We start from the raw sequence: 15,446 nt of genomic DNA, 5'->3' as shown, positions 1-15,446 counted from the left end.
TGAATTCGCGAACTGTTAATATATTCTATAAAGTATGACTACAATTCTTTAAAATGAAGTGTTTAAGGAGGGATCCCATAATGTCGACCATTAAAATTAATTTTCGTGGAAGCTGTGTTGGCATCAATGTAGAAAAATGAGTAAAAATGGGTTGAAGCAAACAAGTTTTTTTATGTTCCCATACGATTTTTGGCTTAACCTTACATTTTATAGACCTATCCCCAAAGAAAGAATTACAGAACACTCCATGGGCAACAAGATTGTAGTGTATGATTTTTCGATATATCCACTGCATCCACCTAAAATTTATGCTGACAATTTGAAGCCGGAATTTCGGGGTTTTTTGAATTTGTTTAATAATCCGGACGCGCAAGAAGATAATATTCCAAACTCTTAACACGATTATAGAACTCGTGATTTTACGTCGTTTGATGCATATTTCATGAGTGTGCTCCAAAATTTGATGCGTGAATTTTCTTACAAAACCTATTTTTTGGGTGTAAAATTTACAACTGTCATTCCATTTCCTTTGAAACCCGCGTGAATTTAGTTTTTTTACGCGACGGTTCTAATGAAGCCTTCCGCGATCGAATCCATCTACTAAAACCGCGGATATAGATACCTTGAAAATCGGAAAATTAGCAAAAATATATTTTGAGAAATCCGCATACTAAACCGCGATTTTCTTTAAAATTTTTTACATAAATGGAATCCTTTACTGGCGATAATGATATTTGCGAAAACGCGTGTCATAAAAGAAAAGAGATGTGGGTCTTTCACAAAAAATTTAATGTGGAGGCACATCCGCGGTTCTTGAAGAATCTAATTAAAATTGGTATATTTTGACGTATTTTTGATAGGCGCTGATGAAACCGGATGCGCATCAAAATCGTATGCACATTGCGCGACTTTTACCAACTTTAAGGTTTTTTGCAGTGTATGATGCAACTGGCGGCACACAGTGGATCAGAATCGTTTTTTCCTGGTAAAAATTCTGTAACTTTTGAATGGATAGAGACATTTTCATAATTCTTTTTTTGTTAGATAGATAACACAATCAGCTATCAGACGAATAATAAGCGGTAAAATTCGGTCTGGTAGATGCAGAGAAATTCAAAAATAAATGTTTGAGTTTTCCAACTATTTTTCATCAAAATATGAGTGTTTTTGTGGTTGTTATATCTTCCTATGTATTAAAGATGGTCAAACATCAACAAATAAAAAATAAAATTAACAAAAATTAAAAAAAACAAATTCGAAAAAAAATTTTGAAATTTTTTTTTTTCAAAAATTTGTATAAAAAATTTTTACAAAAAATTTAATTTTTTTCAAAAATTAAAAAAAAATATTCCTTGGGTTTTAATAAAACTTATATAACTCGTATAAAAACTCATATACTCAAAAAAATGTTCATTTGTGTCAAAAAGCTGTATTTCATATGGAAACAGTAAAGAAAAACACACATTTTTACCCATGTAATTTCAATAAATTGAAAAAAGTGTTAAACGGACTGAACGCGACGGGTACAAAAGTATATATGTGCTGAAAGTGGAGACTCTTGGGCATCTTTCTGTGAAAACTGAACTTTGTTCCATGTTGTTCCACAAAGGTTCTATTCCACTAAATTTGGAATTTCATAAAATTTAGTACCTGAGGAAAAATAAAAATGCTCATGTTGTGTAAATGCTACGGTAATTTACTAAAACGATTTTTAACGGCCACAATCCTACCTATCTTACAAAAAAACAATGAACGCAATAACTGTTATAGCTTCCGAGAAATAGCTACGTTTTTGTCGAGAAAATTGCAACACTTACGTATTTCCCAAAAATGGGGAAAATGTTCGTCTTTAGGGGCACACCACGCCCACACCTTCCAATATTTTGACCTAATCTTTTTGGTTTCCTTAGTTTTAATATGTTTACTATCGAATCCCATATAGAAATTAAATATCTTTGATAAAACAAAATTTTGATTTTTGGCCAGGAAAATCGATTCTTGAACCATTGTGCGGCACACAATGGCCCCTGAGTGAAACATCGAAATATGCATAAATTTTGAAAGAGATTGATTCGCTGTATCCGAAAACGGATGCGCATCTACCGACTTTAACTAATTCACGAATAACGGGCTTTTTGATTTTAATATTAATTGAATGATTGTAATTTCAATATTACTCTTAATTTCCTACCCTTATAAGTTATCACAGTAATCAGTTAAACTCTCGCGATGGTAAACCATATTTTTTGACGAAGTTTTAACAGTATACATTCATTATTCTACGGAATTTTAGCAAAGTAGTTGGAGAACTCCCAAATATTTTTTTCTAATTTTTAGAATCAAACCAAAAAAATATTTGCAACAATATTTTCCAACAATAAGTTTTTCTCTTTTGTTGTTGCTGTAATATGGAATTTGTGTACCCAATCTCTATAAATTTGGTATAATATTTTTCTACGCATTGTCTAGATTCCGCATGTATTTTTATACCCTCCACCATAGTATGGAGGGTATATTAAGTTTGTTTTTCCGTTTGTAACGCATTGAAATACTCATTTGCGACCCTATAAAGTATATATATTCTTGATCAGGGTAAAATTCTGAGTCGATCTGTGCACATCCGTCCGTCCGTCCGTCCGTCCGTCCGTCCGTCTGTGGTAATCATTCTAGCATCCACAAAAATGGAGATAGAAAATGCGTCTTTCGTTTGCAGGCAGGTCAAGTTCGATGATGGGCTATATCGGTCCACGTTTTGGTATAGCCCCCATATAACGGTACCCCCCGATTTACGGTATTTTGACGTTTTTAACTACATTTTGAGACCGATTTAGCTATAATTTGACATTTAGGGTTCTTAAGTGTCAATAAACTTATATAACAAAACTTGTGGGCATAGGTCCACGCTTTGGTATAGCCCCCATATAACGGTACCCCCGATTTACGGTATCTTGACGTTTATAGCTACATTTTCAGACCGATTTAGCTATAAATTGACATTTAGAGTTCTTAAGTGTCAATAAACTTATGAAACAAAACTTGTGGACATAGGTCCACGCTTTGTATAGCCCCCATATAACGGTACCCCCCGATTTACTGTATCTTGACGTTTTTAGCTACATTCTCAGACCGATTTAGCTATAATTTGACATTTAGGGTTCTTAAGTGTCAATAAACTTATATAACAAAACTAGTGATCGTAGATCAATGTTTTGGAATAGCCCCCATATAACGTTACCGCCCGAGATCAGGTATTTTTACGATTTAAGTCGCATTTCTAGACCGAATTAGCTATAATTTGATATTTAGGGTTCTTAGTGACCAAACAACTTATATTCGAAATAATTATGAACTTAGGTACATGTTTTGGTATATAACGGTACCTCCTGATTTTCGGTATTTTGAGATTTTTACCTACAAGTTTTAACCGAATTATCTGTAATTTGAACATTTGAAGTTCTTAGTGGTCATCACACCTCTGCACCAAAATTGTCTGAAATTTTGGGAAAATGCGTCTTTTGTTTGCAGGCAGGTCAATTTCGATGATGGGCTATATCGGTCCATGTTTTGGTATAGCCCCCGATTTATGGTATTTTTACGTTTTTAGTTACATTTTCAGACCTATGTAGCTATAATTTGACATTTAGGGTTCTTAAATGTCAATAAACTTATATAACAAAACTTGTAGACATAGCTCCACGTTTTGGTATAGCCCCCATACAACGGTGCCCCCCGATTTACGGTATTTTGACGTTTTTAGCTACATTTTCAGGTCGATTAAGCTTTAATTTGACATTTAGGGTTCTTAAGTGTAAATAAACTTATATAACAAAAGTTGTGGACATAGGTCCACGTTTTGGTATAGCCCCCATATAACGATACCCCCGATTTATGGCATTTTGACGTTTTAATTACATTTTCAGACCGAATTAGCTATAATTTGATATTTAGGGTTCCTAGTGACCAAAAAACTTATATTCGAAATAATTATGAACGTAGGTCCATGTTTTGGTATAGCCCCAAAACAAACCTCCCGATTTTCCGTACCTTAACGTTATTTTTTGGATGAACTTTCTGTAATTTGAAATTTAAAAGCCAACAAAAATTCTGCAACAAAAATTGATCATTTAAGTTCATATTTTAGTATAGCCCACATACCTCCGAACTAGCTGTTAATGACATTTGAAGTTCCCACGTTATGTATCGATTTTCGGTATTTTGAGGATTCTAGCTACAATTTTTAACCGAATTAGGAGTTATTTGACATTAAAGGCTCCCATTAAAAACTGTCAACATAGGTCCATGTTTTATTATAACCCCTATATAACGGTACCTCCCAATATCTCGCCCACCAAAAATTGTCAACATACATTGTTAGATATAGGCACCATAAAAAAGGGCCTCCCGAATGAAGCATTTTATATACATTATCTGACTTTTTAACGTACCCACTTAAAGTTGGGGACAGGAATGAAAACTAATTATTCCATTTTAGTTCAGAATATTTTATGGTGGAGGGTATGAAAAGTTCGGCCCGGCCGAACTTAACGCTTTTTTACTTGTTTAATTTATTTTTTGAGTGTTTGTACGGATTCTGGGAAAGGATAATTTGGATTTACTTCAAAATTTTTGTTTATTATTTGTTGATTTTCCGCTAAAATAATAATACATTTAATAACTATTTAAACATCTACGAATAGATATAGAATGCTGTTATCGATTTATGCATACATTTTCTCATAACAACAAAAAAGATATTTTTAAATATTTTTTCTTTATATGAGAATAAAAACAGCTATAACTTTTGCGCGCATTGGCCAATTTCGTGAACACGAGCAGATTTGAAATCGGATTTTTTTTCTTTACCTCTATACCAAAAATCGTAGATGTGCTCGCAAAAAAATTTTTGTAATTTTTTTCAAATGGAATTTTGTTATTCGCCATATACACTTTCACACGGACAAAATGTGCCTCATCGAAATAATCGTTTTAGACCCCAAGTATGTTTGGACGAAATCCGTTTCAGACAATTTGGTGTTGTCCGTCCGCCTATATGTCTGTCCGTCGGTCTGGCTGGAGCGCATGATAACTCTCGAACGGATCAACCGATTCGATCTAAAATTTGGCTTTCGTAATATATTGTCCAAACTTAGTTTAAGTTCGAAGATGGGTTATATCGGTCCACTCTTTTCGGTACATCCCCCACAAAAGTTCGAATATGAATTCTGCCACCTTATCACATTAAGCTTGGGACCTACAGTTTATCACCGAGTCCGAAGGGCGTGTCCTAAGACACCACTTTTAGAGAAGTTTTATATGGCTGAAATACTCAGAAAATGTCGCCAACATTACTGAGGTGTATTTTGCCACTGTTGAAAGTTTGATGTTACCTCGCCGAGGAATGAAGGAGGAGGCTGGTATCAAGTTGAAATATAGCTCCACTCTATGGAATAATATTAGAAACGAAGATACGTAATGATTTTTTTGCTTTGAGCATATTAAATGTCTCCGAAGTCTATTCTTGAAAAATCAAAAAATGTTTTGACATATCTAATAGGGTGCCACTGTGGTGCAATGGTATGCACACCCGCTTTCACGCTGAATGCCCGGTTTCATTTCCTAGGCCAGGCCACATGAAATTTTCAACGGTGACAAAATACCTCTCAGTAATGATGGTGACATTTTCTGAGTATTTCAGCCATGAAAAACTTATATGCATGCGGTATCTTAGGACACGTCGTTTGGACTCGTCGATAAACAGTAGGTCTCTAATCATTGAGCTTGTATGAATCGGGGTGAACTCATTCATATTAGAGAAGCCTCCCTTGTTCCTACTGGGATGTTTGTGGAACAATTATGTATATCATTATACATTTCTAATAAAAGTTTCAAAATTGGAAAATTGACATTGGTAGCCTCTTCTGATACATCTATAAATTGTCTTTGAATAGCAGGTTCCTTTTTGGAATACACCTAATATAAATATATAAGCCGCTGCAAATATACCCAATTACAATGCAATTTGCCATATCTGGCCGTGAAATTTTCGACAGGCGGACATTGCTTGAATTTTATTGAACACTGCAAATGCTATATACAAATTTTCAAAGCGAACATTGTGAGTTTATTGAAGATCTATCGTCCAAAAAAAGTGCACTTGTACCATATATATTGTATTTCGAAAATAGTTCATTGTGGATATATATTGTGATATCAAAAATATATTTTAACCGGTAAAAAACAACTAATAATGACTAGAAATTCAAATAATTTCCATGCAAACAAATTTATGGCTAGGGTTCCACGTAATTTGCAATAATGCTGGAAATTTATCTATCATGGTAGAGACAAATTGTAGCATGGGAAGAAAATGTTGTATTCTACACAAAAACTATTATATATTAGGCAATACCCAGGAGACACATTTTTGCAATTTGCATCAGGGGAAAGGTCAGTAGTTCTGTTTCCATATGTAGGATACTTTGCCGGTATATGCCCTCCAGGAAATAAAATATAGATGAAACATATTTTTTATTTTTCATACAAAAGTAATCGTTCCAGGAATACATATATAAGCTGTATATTAAAAATTTTCAGAATCTTCACACAAAAGTTGTGGTCCATTTAACCCGCTAAATATTATCTGATCACTATCTCAAATTGCAAGCTTCTTCTTTGTCATATACTCTTAGCTTAGTTAATCGGACCATTTTTGCAACCTACGAGGAGCTACAAAATCGGATAAAAATGATGTATTTGGTCCATTTCACCCGCTAAATATTTCACGATCATCACCAATAACAATAGGTGTCTATTCTTGTCTGAACCCGACATCCATGCAAAATTTCGATCGGTTCATAATTGCGGCCTGGAGTTTGATTACAATTTATTATGGACAGACGGACGGAAACACATCTCAAAATCGCTTTATCTCGTCGAGATATGAAGATTTGTATACCACATTGGGGGTCTGCGAACGATATTTCGCGGTGTTACATGAATTTTTCCCAAAACAAACTTATAATACCCTTTCCACATAGTGGTAATGAGCCGATTGGAAATTTCAAAACAAAACATTGAACATAATGGCTGCATGGATTATAATCACATACCATATCAAAAATCAGAATACAATTTCGACTTTTAAAAAAGTCGAAACGTTGAAATGCTCCTGACGTAATATTCAACATTCAGTTTAATTAAACATTCATGTACATTTTATATGTAAAATGTCACGTCCTTTAGATGTTTTTTTTATTATTTTCTGTAATTCGCCCCAAAAAAAAAACAACATGGCGCTGGGGCAAAATTTTTTATATTGTAATCTATAATATATGAACAAACTGAATTAAAAAAAGTTCAATACCGCCAATGAAGTGTGCGTTCTTTAAAAATTGATGTCCGTACTTGTTGATTTTTTTCAAGGTCCATTTTCACAATAAATGAGGCAAAAAGTTGTGAGAAAGATCGAGTAAGGCTGTGCACCTTATCATTTCATAAAAAGGGAAGAGTTGTTTACCAATTTCCATCCAAACATTCTGCACATATTTGCACTTTTCGTTTTTATGTAATATTTTGTCTTGCAGATATATACATATTTTCGTTGATTCAGAATGTCAGAATATAGTATATGGTAACTTCCTGGCATTTAGGTAAAATTTAGAGTTTTGATGTAATGTAGGACCTATAGTAAAATTTTATAGCGAACAAATTTGTAGAAAATTTTAATGTGATACGATCACATTTTATAGGAGATTTTAAAGATTTGTGGAAAAAGGGACCAAAAAGACGAGGGTTAATTTTTCTAAGAAAAATATTCCTCGCATTTTAGTCTGTAAAGTTGCCAAAGACACTATATACCTAAAGCGCTAGGATTCTAAGTAATCTTAACTAAAATATTTCCAAAACTGTAGAAATTGTAGAAGCTTGCAGCCCTATTTTAGTTTCTTGGTTTTTTGGAAAAAGTGATACCGACATTTCCTTGGTAAGTAATACAAAAAGAGATTTAATTTTTTGGTGACTTATAGTGAAATTTAGCGGAAAACATATTTGTCTTTGACGAAATTCTTCTGGAATAATGTTTTGTATGACAATTTTGCAAAAACTCACTTGAAGTACGACCTTAACCCTAAAATATGCTTTTAATTTTGCATATTTCGTGAGTTTAATTAAGATATAGAGTTTTGGTGTATTCTAGGACCTATAGTAAAAATTGATGGCGAACAAATTTGTAGAATATTTTGATCTGATACGATCACATTTTATAGGAGAAGGGACCAAAAATACCCCTTTAATGACCGTCTGTGTGTTAAATAAAATGATAAATCAAGCCAGCCACCCAAAAAAAAAAACATAAGATCCCAAGGTTAGGTCAGGCCAGGTTTTTCGTAAAATTGGACACTGTGCGAGGGTACAAATTTCATCAGGGGCAAGTCCATACTTCCTGAGAAAATAGCCTGGAAGCTGCAAAAAAACCCTATGACACCGTGTTTAGTGGAGCGCATGATAACTCTCGAACGAATCTGCCGATTCGGTCTAAAATTTGGCCTTCGTAAAATTTTTCCCAATCTTTGTTTAGGTTCGAAGATAAGCCATATTGGTCAACTCCCCCACAAAAGTTCAAAAATGTTCGAAAAACTCTTGAAGGAAGTGACCGATTAAGTCCATACTTTGCACATCCTAATATATCTACCATATAGATCAGGCCGGAATATGAACTATATTTGCACACTCTTTTGGTTACCTCCCACACAAAATTTCGGATAAGTTCACTTTAAGACCTGCTATCGAATCACTTTGATTTTTGTTGCCATTACGATGCTAAAATTTTTACAGAGACAAGTCCATACTTCTTGAGAAAACTGCCCGAAAGGTATAAAAACCTCTATGGGACCATATGTAGTGCTTGGAGAGCACGATAACTCTCCAACTGATCAACCGATTTTGTTCAAAAGTTGACTCCCAAAATCAGATCCATTTCAATAATGTACTATGTCGGTCCATTTCTTTAAGTACCTCCTCCGCAACACTTTTGGAAAAAAATAATCCGCATTTTTGTCGGCAAGTGCAAATGTCCAAAAAGGGCCACAAAATTCTGAAAATATTCTAAATACATTCGATCTGTCCGAAGATTAAAGTTTCAATTCATATTGGCTGAGGGTATATCTCTATCGGCAAAGCCGATTGATACCATTTGATACCAAAAATGGGGAGGTAGCGTTTTATGGGGCCTATACAAAAACATGGACCTATGTTAACAATTTTCGGTGATACGAGGGAAACTAGAAAACTTTCTGTCCTAGGTAACACCCAGTGTCGCCAGACGTCGTTTGATATTTTTGTGGAAAGTTCGACAGTTTTTAGCCTAAGCGTACTCAGGACAGTTTGACATACGACCAGGTGTTGGGTTGTTTACAGTGACTTGAAAAAATCAAATAAAATTTACTTGTGAACATGTTCGTCCGATAATACTGGGAACACAAATTTTGGGGCAGAGGTAATTCCTTTTGGAGATGAAAGACCTTGGTGAGTATATTAAGAACCCCGAAGGACAGATCCGCCGTGAGTCGAACTTCCGCGTTATGGCGTGATGAAGTTTTTGCTAGAGACCCTGTAAGCCATCAGGAATTAGCGTTATATCTTTGTTCACTGTCGCTTTAGCTTATTTTTGAGATGACATGTCTTCAGTCAAATCGAAGGAGGATTATTTTCGTAGAGCATTTCGACCTTATAACTCGCTTACTTCAATGCGCTTTTCGTCCTTTATTTTAAGAGCCGCTATAAAAGTACCACAACTAATCGATTTTATCGCGTTTTCATGTATCAAAATCGATTAGTTGTCAATGAGAGCCGTACCTAAAATTTTCTGAGCGACATTTTTGAAGTACATTTCGAAGATGAAAAACGTCATCTTGTGGACATTGAAGGGAGCGAGTTAGAAGGTCGAAGTGCTCTACGAAAATAATCCCCTTTCGATTTGACTGAAGACATGTTATCTCAAAAATAAGCTAAAGCAAGAGTGAACCAAGATATAACGCTAATTCCTGATGGCATACAGTGTCTCTAGCAAAAACTTTATCACGCCATAACGCGGAAGTTCGACTCACGGCAGATCTGTCCTTCGGGGTTCTTAATATACTCACCAAGGCCTTTCTTTCCCAAGAGGAATTTTCCGTGCCCCAGACTTTCACCTCCATTTTGTTGAACAGTGCAATTTGTCACAAATTTCGGCTTACATCTTTGTATATTGATAGAGGACCATCATATAGCACTATGAAAAACTGGTTTAAGGAATTCAATCGTGGTCGACACCCGTCAAAAACGAAGGTCGTGAGGATCGCCCAAAATCGGAGGTTGTTATATAGCGCCATATTATATACCGTGAGATAAGGCACCCTTGGGCATTTCTTCCATCAAATAACATTTGATCGCTAGATCCAGCAAAATTGGTCAATCGCTCAGAAAAAGGCTCTTGTGGTGTAGTGAATAAAAACAATAGCCGTGGTTCAAAACTGACCGAGTGGCGACTATACGACTTGAGAAACAATTTGTTTGCATGAAGTCTCCTGAGAAATTCGAAAAACGAACATGCACCGTACAACCCTGACTGGGGATCCAACGACTTCATCTGATTCCAGCGCATCAAGAAACAAGTGAGAAAAGGCTATAGTCGGTACGGGGCCGACTATGTGATACCCTACACCACTACCCCTGTGCATAATCTTTTCACTCGAAAACATTTCTTTTACGGAGATACGAAAGTTTTCACCTATCTGCCTTTTATACCAAAATGACTTAAGGCGAACTGAACCAAAATAATTAATATTTAGTTTTATATTTGACTACTATCGACATCACCAACATCAATAGGCTTCTATCTCTGTGAGAAAATTTCGTGATGATCCGATCAAAATTCCGACTTGTAGTGTGATTGCAGAAAAAGCGGAAAAAAGGATGCATTACCGACTATTGCGATACCTCTATTATTTGACCACCTACGCCAACCTAATTTGCATAATTTTAAAGATGGGATTTTCTACTTTCTGAGTCAGGCTTTGCATTTAGAAGGCCCCCAACCAAAGGTGTGATATCCGTCATTATTGTTAAAATCGCAAAAATGAAAAGTTGGGTTCTATTAGCGACTATTGCGATATCATCGTTCTGTGACCACCTGCGACAACCTATGTTACATCGTTTCAAAGGTAATATTTTCTACTTTCATTGCCAAGTTTTGCTTTTTATATACCCCTTAGAGACGCTAAGATATTTGCTTTGGAATAAAATGTAGAGTTTTTCTCCAAATAACTTTTTTGCTCATTCCGACCCCTAATTGTTATCCGACCATCACCAAAATCAATAGGCTTCTTCCCCTCCGGGACCCCCTCAACACCCAAAATTTCGTGACGATCCGATCAAAATTGCGACCTGTAGCGTGATTACAAGGTTTAGATGGACAGACGGACGGACGGAATGACGGACGGACACACATAGCCAGATCGACTCAGCTCGTCGAGACATTCATTTTGGTATATATAAGTATAGGTTTACGACCATTATTTCGATGCGTTACAAACTTTTTGGGCAAAACCAACTTATAATACCCTCCCCACATAGTGGTGTAGGGTATAAAAATGCGTTGTCAACAACGTTGGAGGTGTCTCAATCGAGCCACTGTAAACAACCCAACACATCTCGTAAATCAAACTGTCCTGAGTACGCTTAGGCTAAAAACTGTCTTCACTGCGTGTTGCCTAGGCCAGAAAGTTTTCTAGTGCCCTTCGCATAGTATTGTTGCCAACAAAAACCTCAAGTGTCAAATTGCAGCTACTGTGGATAAACATTCCAGGTAAAATCCTCTAAATACCGAAAATGAGGAGATGCCGTTATATGGGGAAGTTTCATGACTGCGAGGAATCTCAAACGTTAAACTGCGTGTACTTTAGTCAATAATATAAATCCGGATGTACCCTTATATGGGGACTGTTCTGTAATATTGACCTATATTGACAATTTTTGGTGGAGAAGTGTTATGATCACTAAGAACCTCAGGTGGCAAATTATAGGAGCTTCGGATAAACATTTTTGCTAAAATCTTCAAAATACCGAAAATCGGGACAATTTTTAGTGGAAAAGTTTTGGATTCCTCAAATGTCAAAGTATAGGCCCCAACAGTAAATTGGTAAAGTTTTCCAATCGATTGGACATTAAATGTGATCTGTACAAAGATTTCGTGAAAGTGAACTTTCGTGCCACACAAATATCTATGGAAATAAAGATGGTTCACTTGGCAAATGTTATTGCTAGTCAGTGACCATATTATTTAGTGTTTAAAATGGATATAATTTGGAAGGTATGTATTTCATTAAAACATTTTGCTCTTTGGACTCTGTACTCCCCATTTTATGGTGAAGGTTACACTTTAATCAAGAATTTATTAAAATTGAAATTAAGCAATACCACGGGCACTCAAATTCAATTGAATAGAATAAACTTGTGGAAACGCCTACAAGACTTAAAACAGTTTTCAAATAATATATTTTATAGGTCAATTTGAATTTTTGCTATCATTAGGCCATTGTAATTGCCACTTCACCTCATTACCCCACCTTTTCTCCTTCTCACCCCTTATCCGCAATCATTTGAGCACTTACCTTGTATTCATTGGTGCTTATCATTTTATTCCATTTTTCCTGTTTCAGTCTCATGGTCTTCATTATGTAATTCCATAGGAATTCAGGTCTTTCGTCTATCTTTTCCTTCTTTTTCTCTTCTTCCGTCATAATAGGAAAGACCCCGAAAAAAGTATTTAAACAGAAATGTGTAAAAGTTTATGGCCGTTTAATGGACGATCTTCTGTAAAAAAAGAAGGGAAGCGATGGAAGAGAAACAAAATTAAATGGAATAAAATAACATGGAATATTATTCGAGCCGGTTTGGTTTCCATGACAATTGTTAAATGTGCTTAATGTGCTGTTTTTCTTCATGTTCGGACATTCCTTTGGCAAGTGCCGTTGTTGTTGCTTCTGCTGCTGTTGCTCTTCAATAGTCATTGACTACCAAAAGTCCTAGCGCGTAAGAGGCTTAAATGACTGACGGACAAACAATAGTATAGTGACGAGCGACAAAACAACCAATCGACACGCTAGCAACAGCATCGGCATCAGTTCTGTTTTTTGAGGAATTCCAACCAGGATGTACACAATTAATGAACCTTCTTCCGTACCCTTACCAAGCCAAGGAAAATTCCAAAATGAATTGCAACAAAAAGTTTATTGTTGTTATTTGCTGCCGCTGTTTATTGCGATAATTGAAAGTATTTTATGTTGCAATTCTTGTCTCTTATCAAATTGTTTCAGTTTTTTTATTCTTACTTCACTTTATATCCCTCTTTAGGAAGTTTTTTTCTTTATTGCTGTAAATGACTTCGAGTGGAATATTTTTTTCTGTGAGCTCTTCGATAATGAAAGAAATATATTTTCTATTGTTGTTATGAAGAATTTGTAATTAATTTATTAGAAAAGTATTCGTGTTTTCTTTTCCAGCTGTAAACCACCAGTAGAAGGTACGTCAGAACAAATTCCAACTACAGTTCTGCTACGAATCTTTCTTGAGAATTGCATTCAATTAATTGCAACACATTTCATGTGAAACATATCGGCCAAAATTCTATGACTTCCTCTCGACGTGATTATGAGTGCTCAGCTTTAATTGGCTCCAAAATTACCCAGCAAAATGTTATGGAAATGGTTCCATGCAATGCCATCCTAGTAATGCTAAATACAATATGATAAATGACTGTACTCCAGGTTACAGGCCAACATTAGCCCGTCGTTTGGAAGGTCGTAACCGTCTGGTTTTTGGGGGACTTTAATGATCACAATGAGTTGTGGCATTCGCTCATCGGAAACGACGATAGGGGTATAGTGTTGGCTTAGCAGATTAATAGCTCTACGTTTTGCAAAGTCAATAAGGTTCCTTTTACTCTTGGGTCTTCGACGAAGCTCATTACGCTCATTTGTTAGTCCCTTCGCCTCTGCTTGGAAATTTGCTTAGATTTCGGATATTCGGGTAGAAGACATGAAGCGAGCGTCTGCAGCCGTGATGATGATCCGGAAAATTATCTCAGCTAGCTGAGGATCTGAAGGAATTACAACACTCTGAAGCGAGAATTGATACATTTTCTGAACCCTTGATGAAGTCGTGAAGTCTTCATTTACGGAGACGGTGATCTGAAGATGGGTTGAGCCAAGGGAAATAACGGATTGCCAAAACGTAAAGTCTGAAGAGCTGTGACAATTTCTTCTTATCCTCATATGAGTGTCTTCATTCACAGTGCAGCTTTTCATCGGCGGTCATTCAGCAACTCGGCAGTCATGTATGGGTTACTAGGACCTTAGTCACAGTTTGCGTCTTTACGCTGACGGATCCGAAGAAGTGCACAAGATGATGAAAATCTGTTTCTTCGTTGCTCAACATCAGAATGGATTTTGAAAAATCTTAGTTTACTGTTTCCCAGTTGCTCAACATTAGCATGGATTCCGAAAAATGTAACAATAGGATTGTACGCGATGGATATGGCGTCAGGGACCAGGTTTGAATAGGACGTACGACCGAACGGTTATGGTGGCTTTTGACCTATCAAAGGCCTTCAGTGTAATCAACCATCGTATCACCAGGTCTGACAAATAATGTCACCTGGCAACCCGTCGTTTTTCTTGGATCAGACCATCTCCCCATAATTGTCTCAGTCAGCAGATCACCTGTTTTAATCACCTCTGAACATCATACTTTCATTAATAATGGGTAAGCTAATTGACATAGTTTCAGAGAGTTCACTAAGCATCGCTTCAAAGATCTGCCCAACCTTTCTGATGTTGGGGTAGCAGAAAGGACGTTCCGAAGCATCCTCACTGCTGTAGTCGCTCGCCTTATATCTACTGGTAGAATACCCGAAGTGTGAGCAAATTTCCCAACAAAGGCGACACGATTAGCAAATGAGCGTGATTTGCTTCGTCGTGCCAACCCCAGTCACTCCAGAGTCAGGTAGCTGACACTGGAAGTTAACAGGTTAACAGGTCGGTGAGCATAAGCGGAACAAGTGGTTAAATCATCTGAAGAGTTGCAAAATTGGAGTTGGAATAAGTGAATTGTGGGCAACAGTTAAGCCACTCTCGAACCCTGAAAAGAAGGAAGATAGGACCTTATCCGAAGAGGTGCGCAAGTTATTTCAAATGAAAGTTTGTCGAGCACCCCAGGAGTGACAGGGCGAAGAGAAGAGTATCACATGACATTCGGTATCTTCCTGCCAAGCATGAAGCACCACAATTTAAAATGGATAATGTTGCGAATGTCATCAGGAATGCTAAATCATCCAAAGCGTTGAGCCCTAATGGAATCTCCATGGTAAAGCTGAAACAGCTGGCTGTGCCGGGAGTCAATTATTTCATTAA

At 36.3% G+C, this 15,446-nt stretch overlaps 1 protein-coding gene across 1 annotated transcript in view; it reads right to left on the bottom strand.

The window, feature by feature from the left end:
- LOC141389569 (dynein beta chain, ciliary-like) overlaps positions 1–13,439 on the bottom strand; it is a 93,927-nt gene extending 80,488 nt beyond the window's left edge. The window contains exons 1-2 of the mRNA XM_073961275.1: positions 13,226–13,439; positions 12,648–12,849 (exon numbers count right to left, since the gene is read on the bottom strand). Of these exons, the coding sequence (XP_073817376.1) occupies positions 12,648–12,776 (129 nt within the window). The 5' untranslated portion in view covers positions 12,777–12,849; positions 13,226–13,439. The remainder of the gene's footprint in view (positions 1–12,647; positions 12,850–13,225) is intronic.
- Between the last annotated feature and the right edge of the window lie 2,007 nt (positions 13,440–15,446).

This window comes from Musca autumnalis, unplaced genomic scaffold, assembly GCF_047663935.1.
Source record: "Musca autumnalis isolate F117 unplaced genomic scaffold, ASM4766393v1 scaffold_1, whole genome shotgun sequence".
Lineage (NCBI taxonomy): Eukaryota > Metazoa > Arthropoda > Insecta > Diptera > Muscidae > Musca > Musca autumnalis.
The sequence above is the reverse complement of the archived record's forward strand: the minus strand, read 5'-3'. Positions and strand labels throughout refer to the sequence as shown.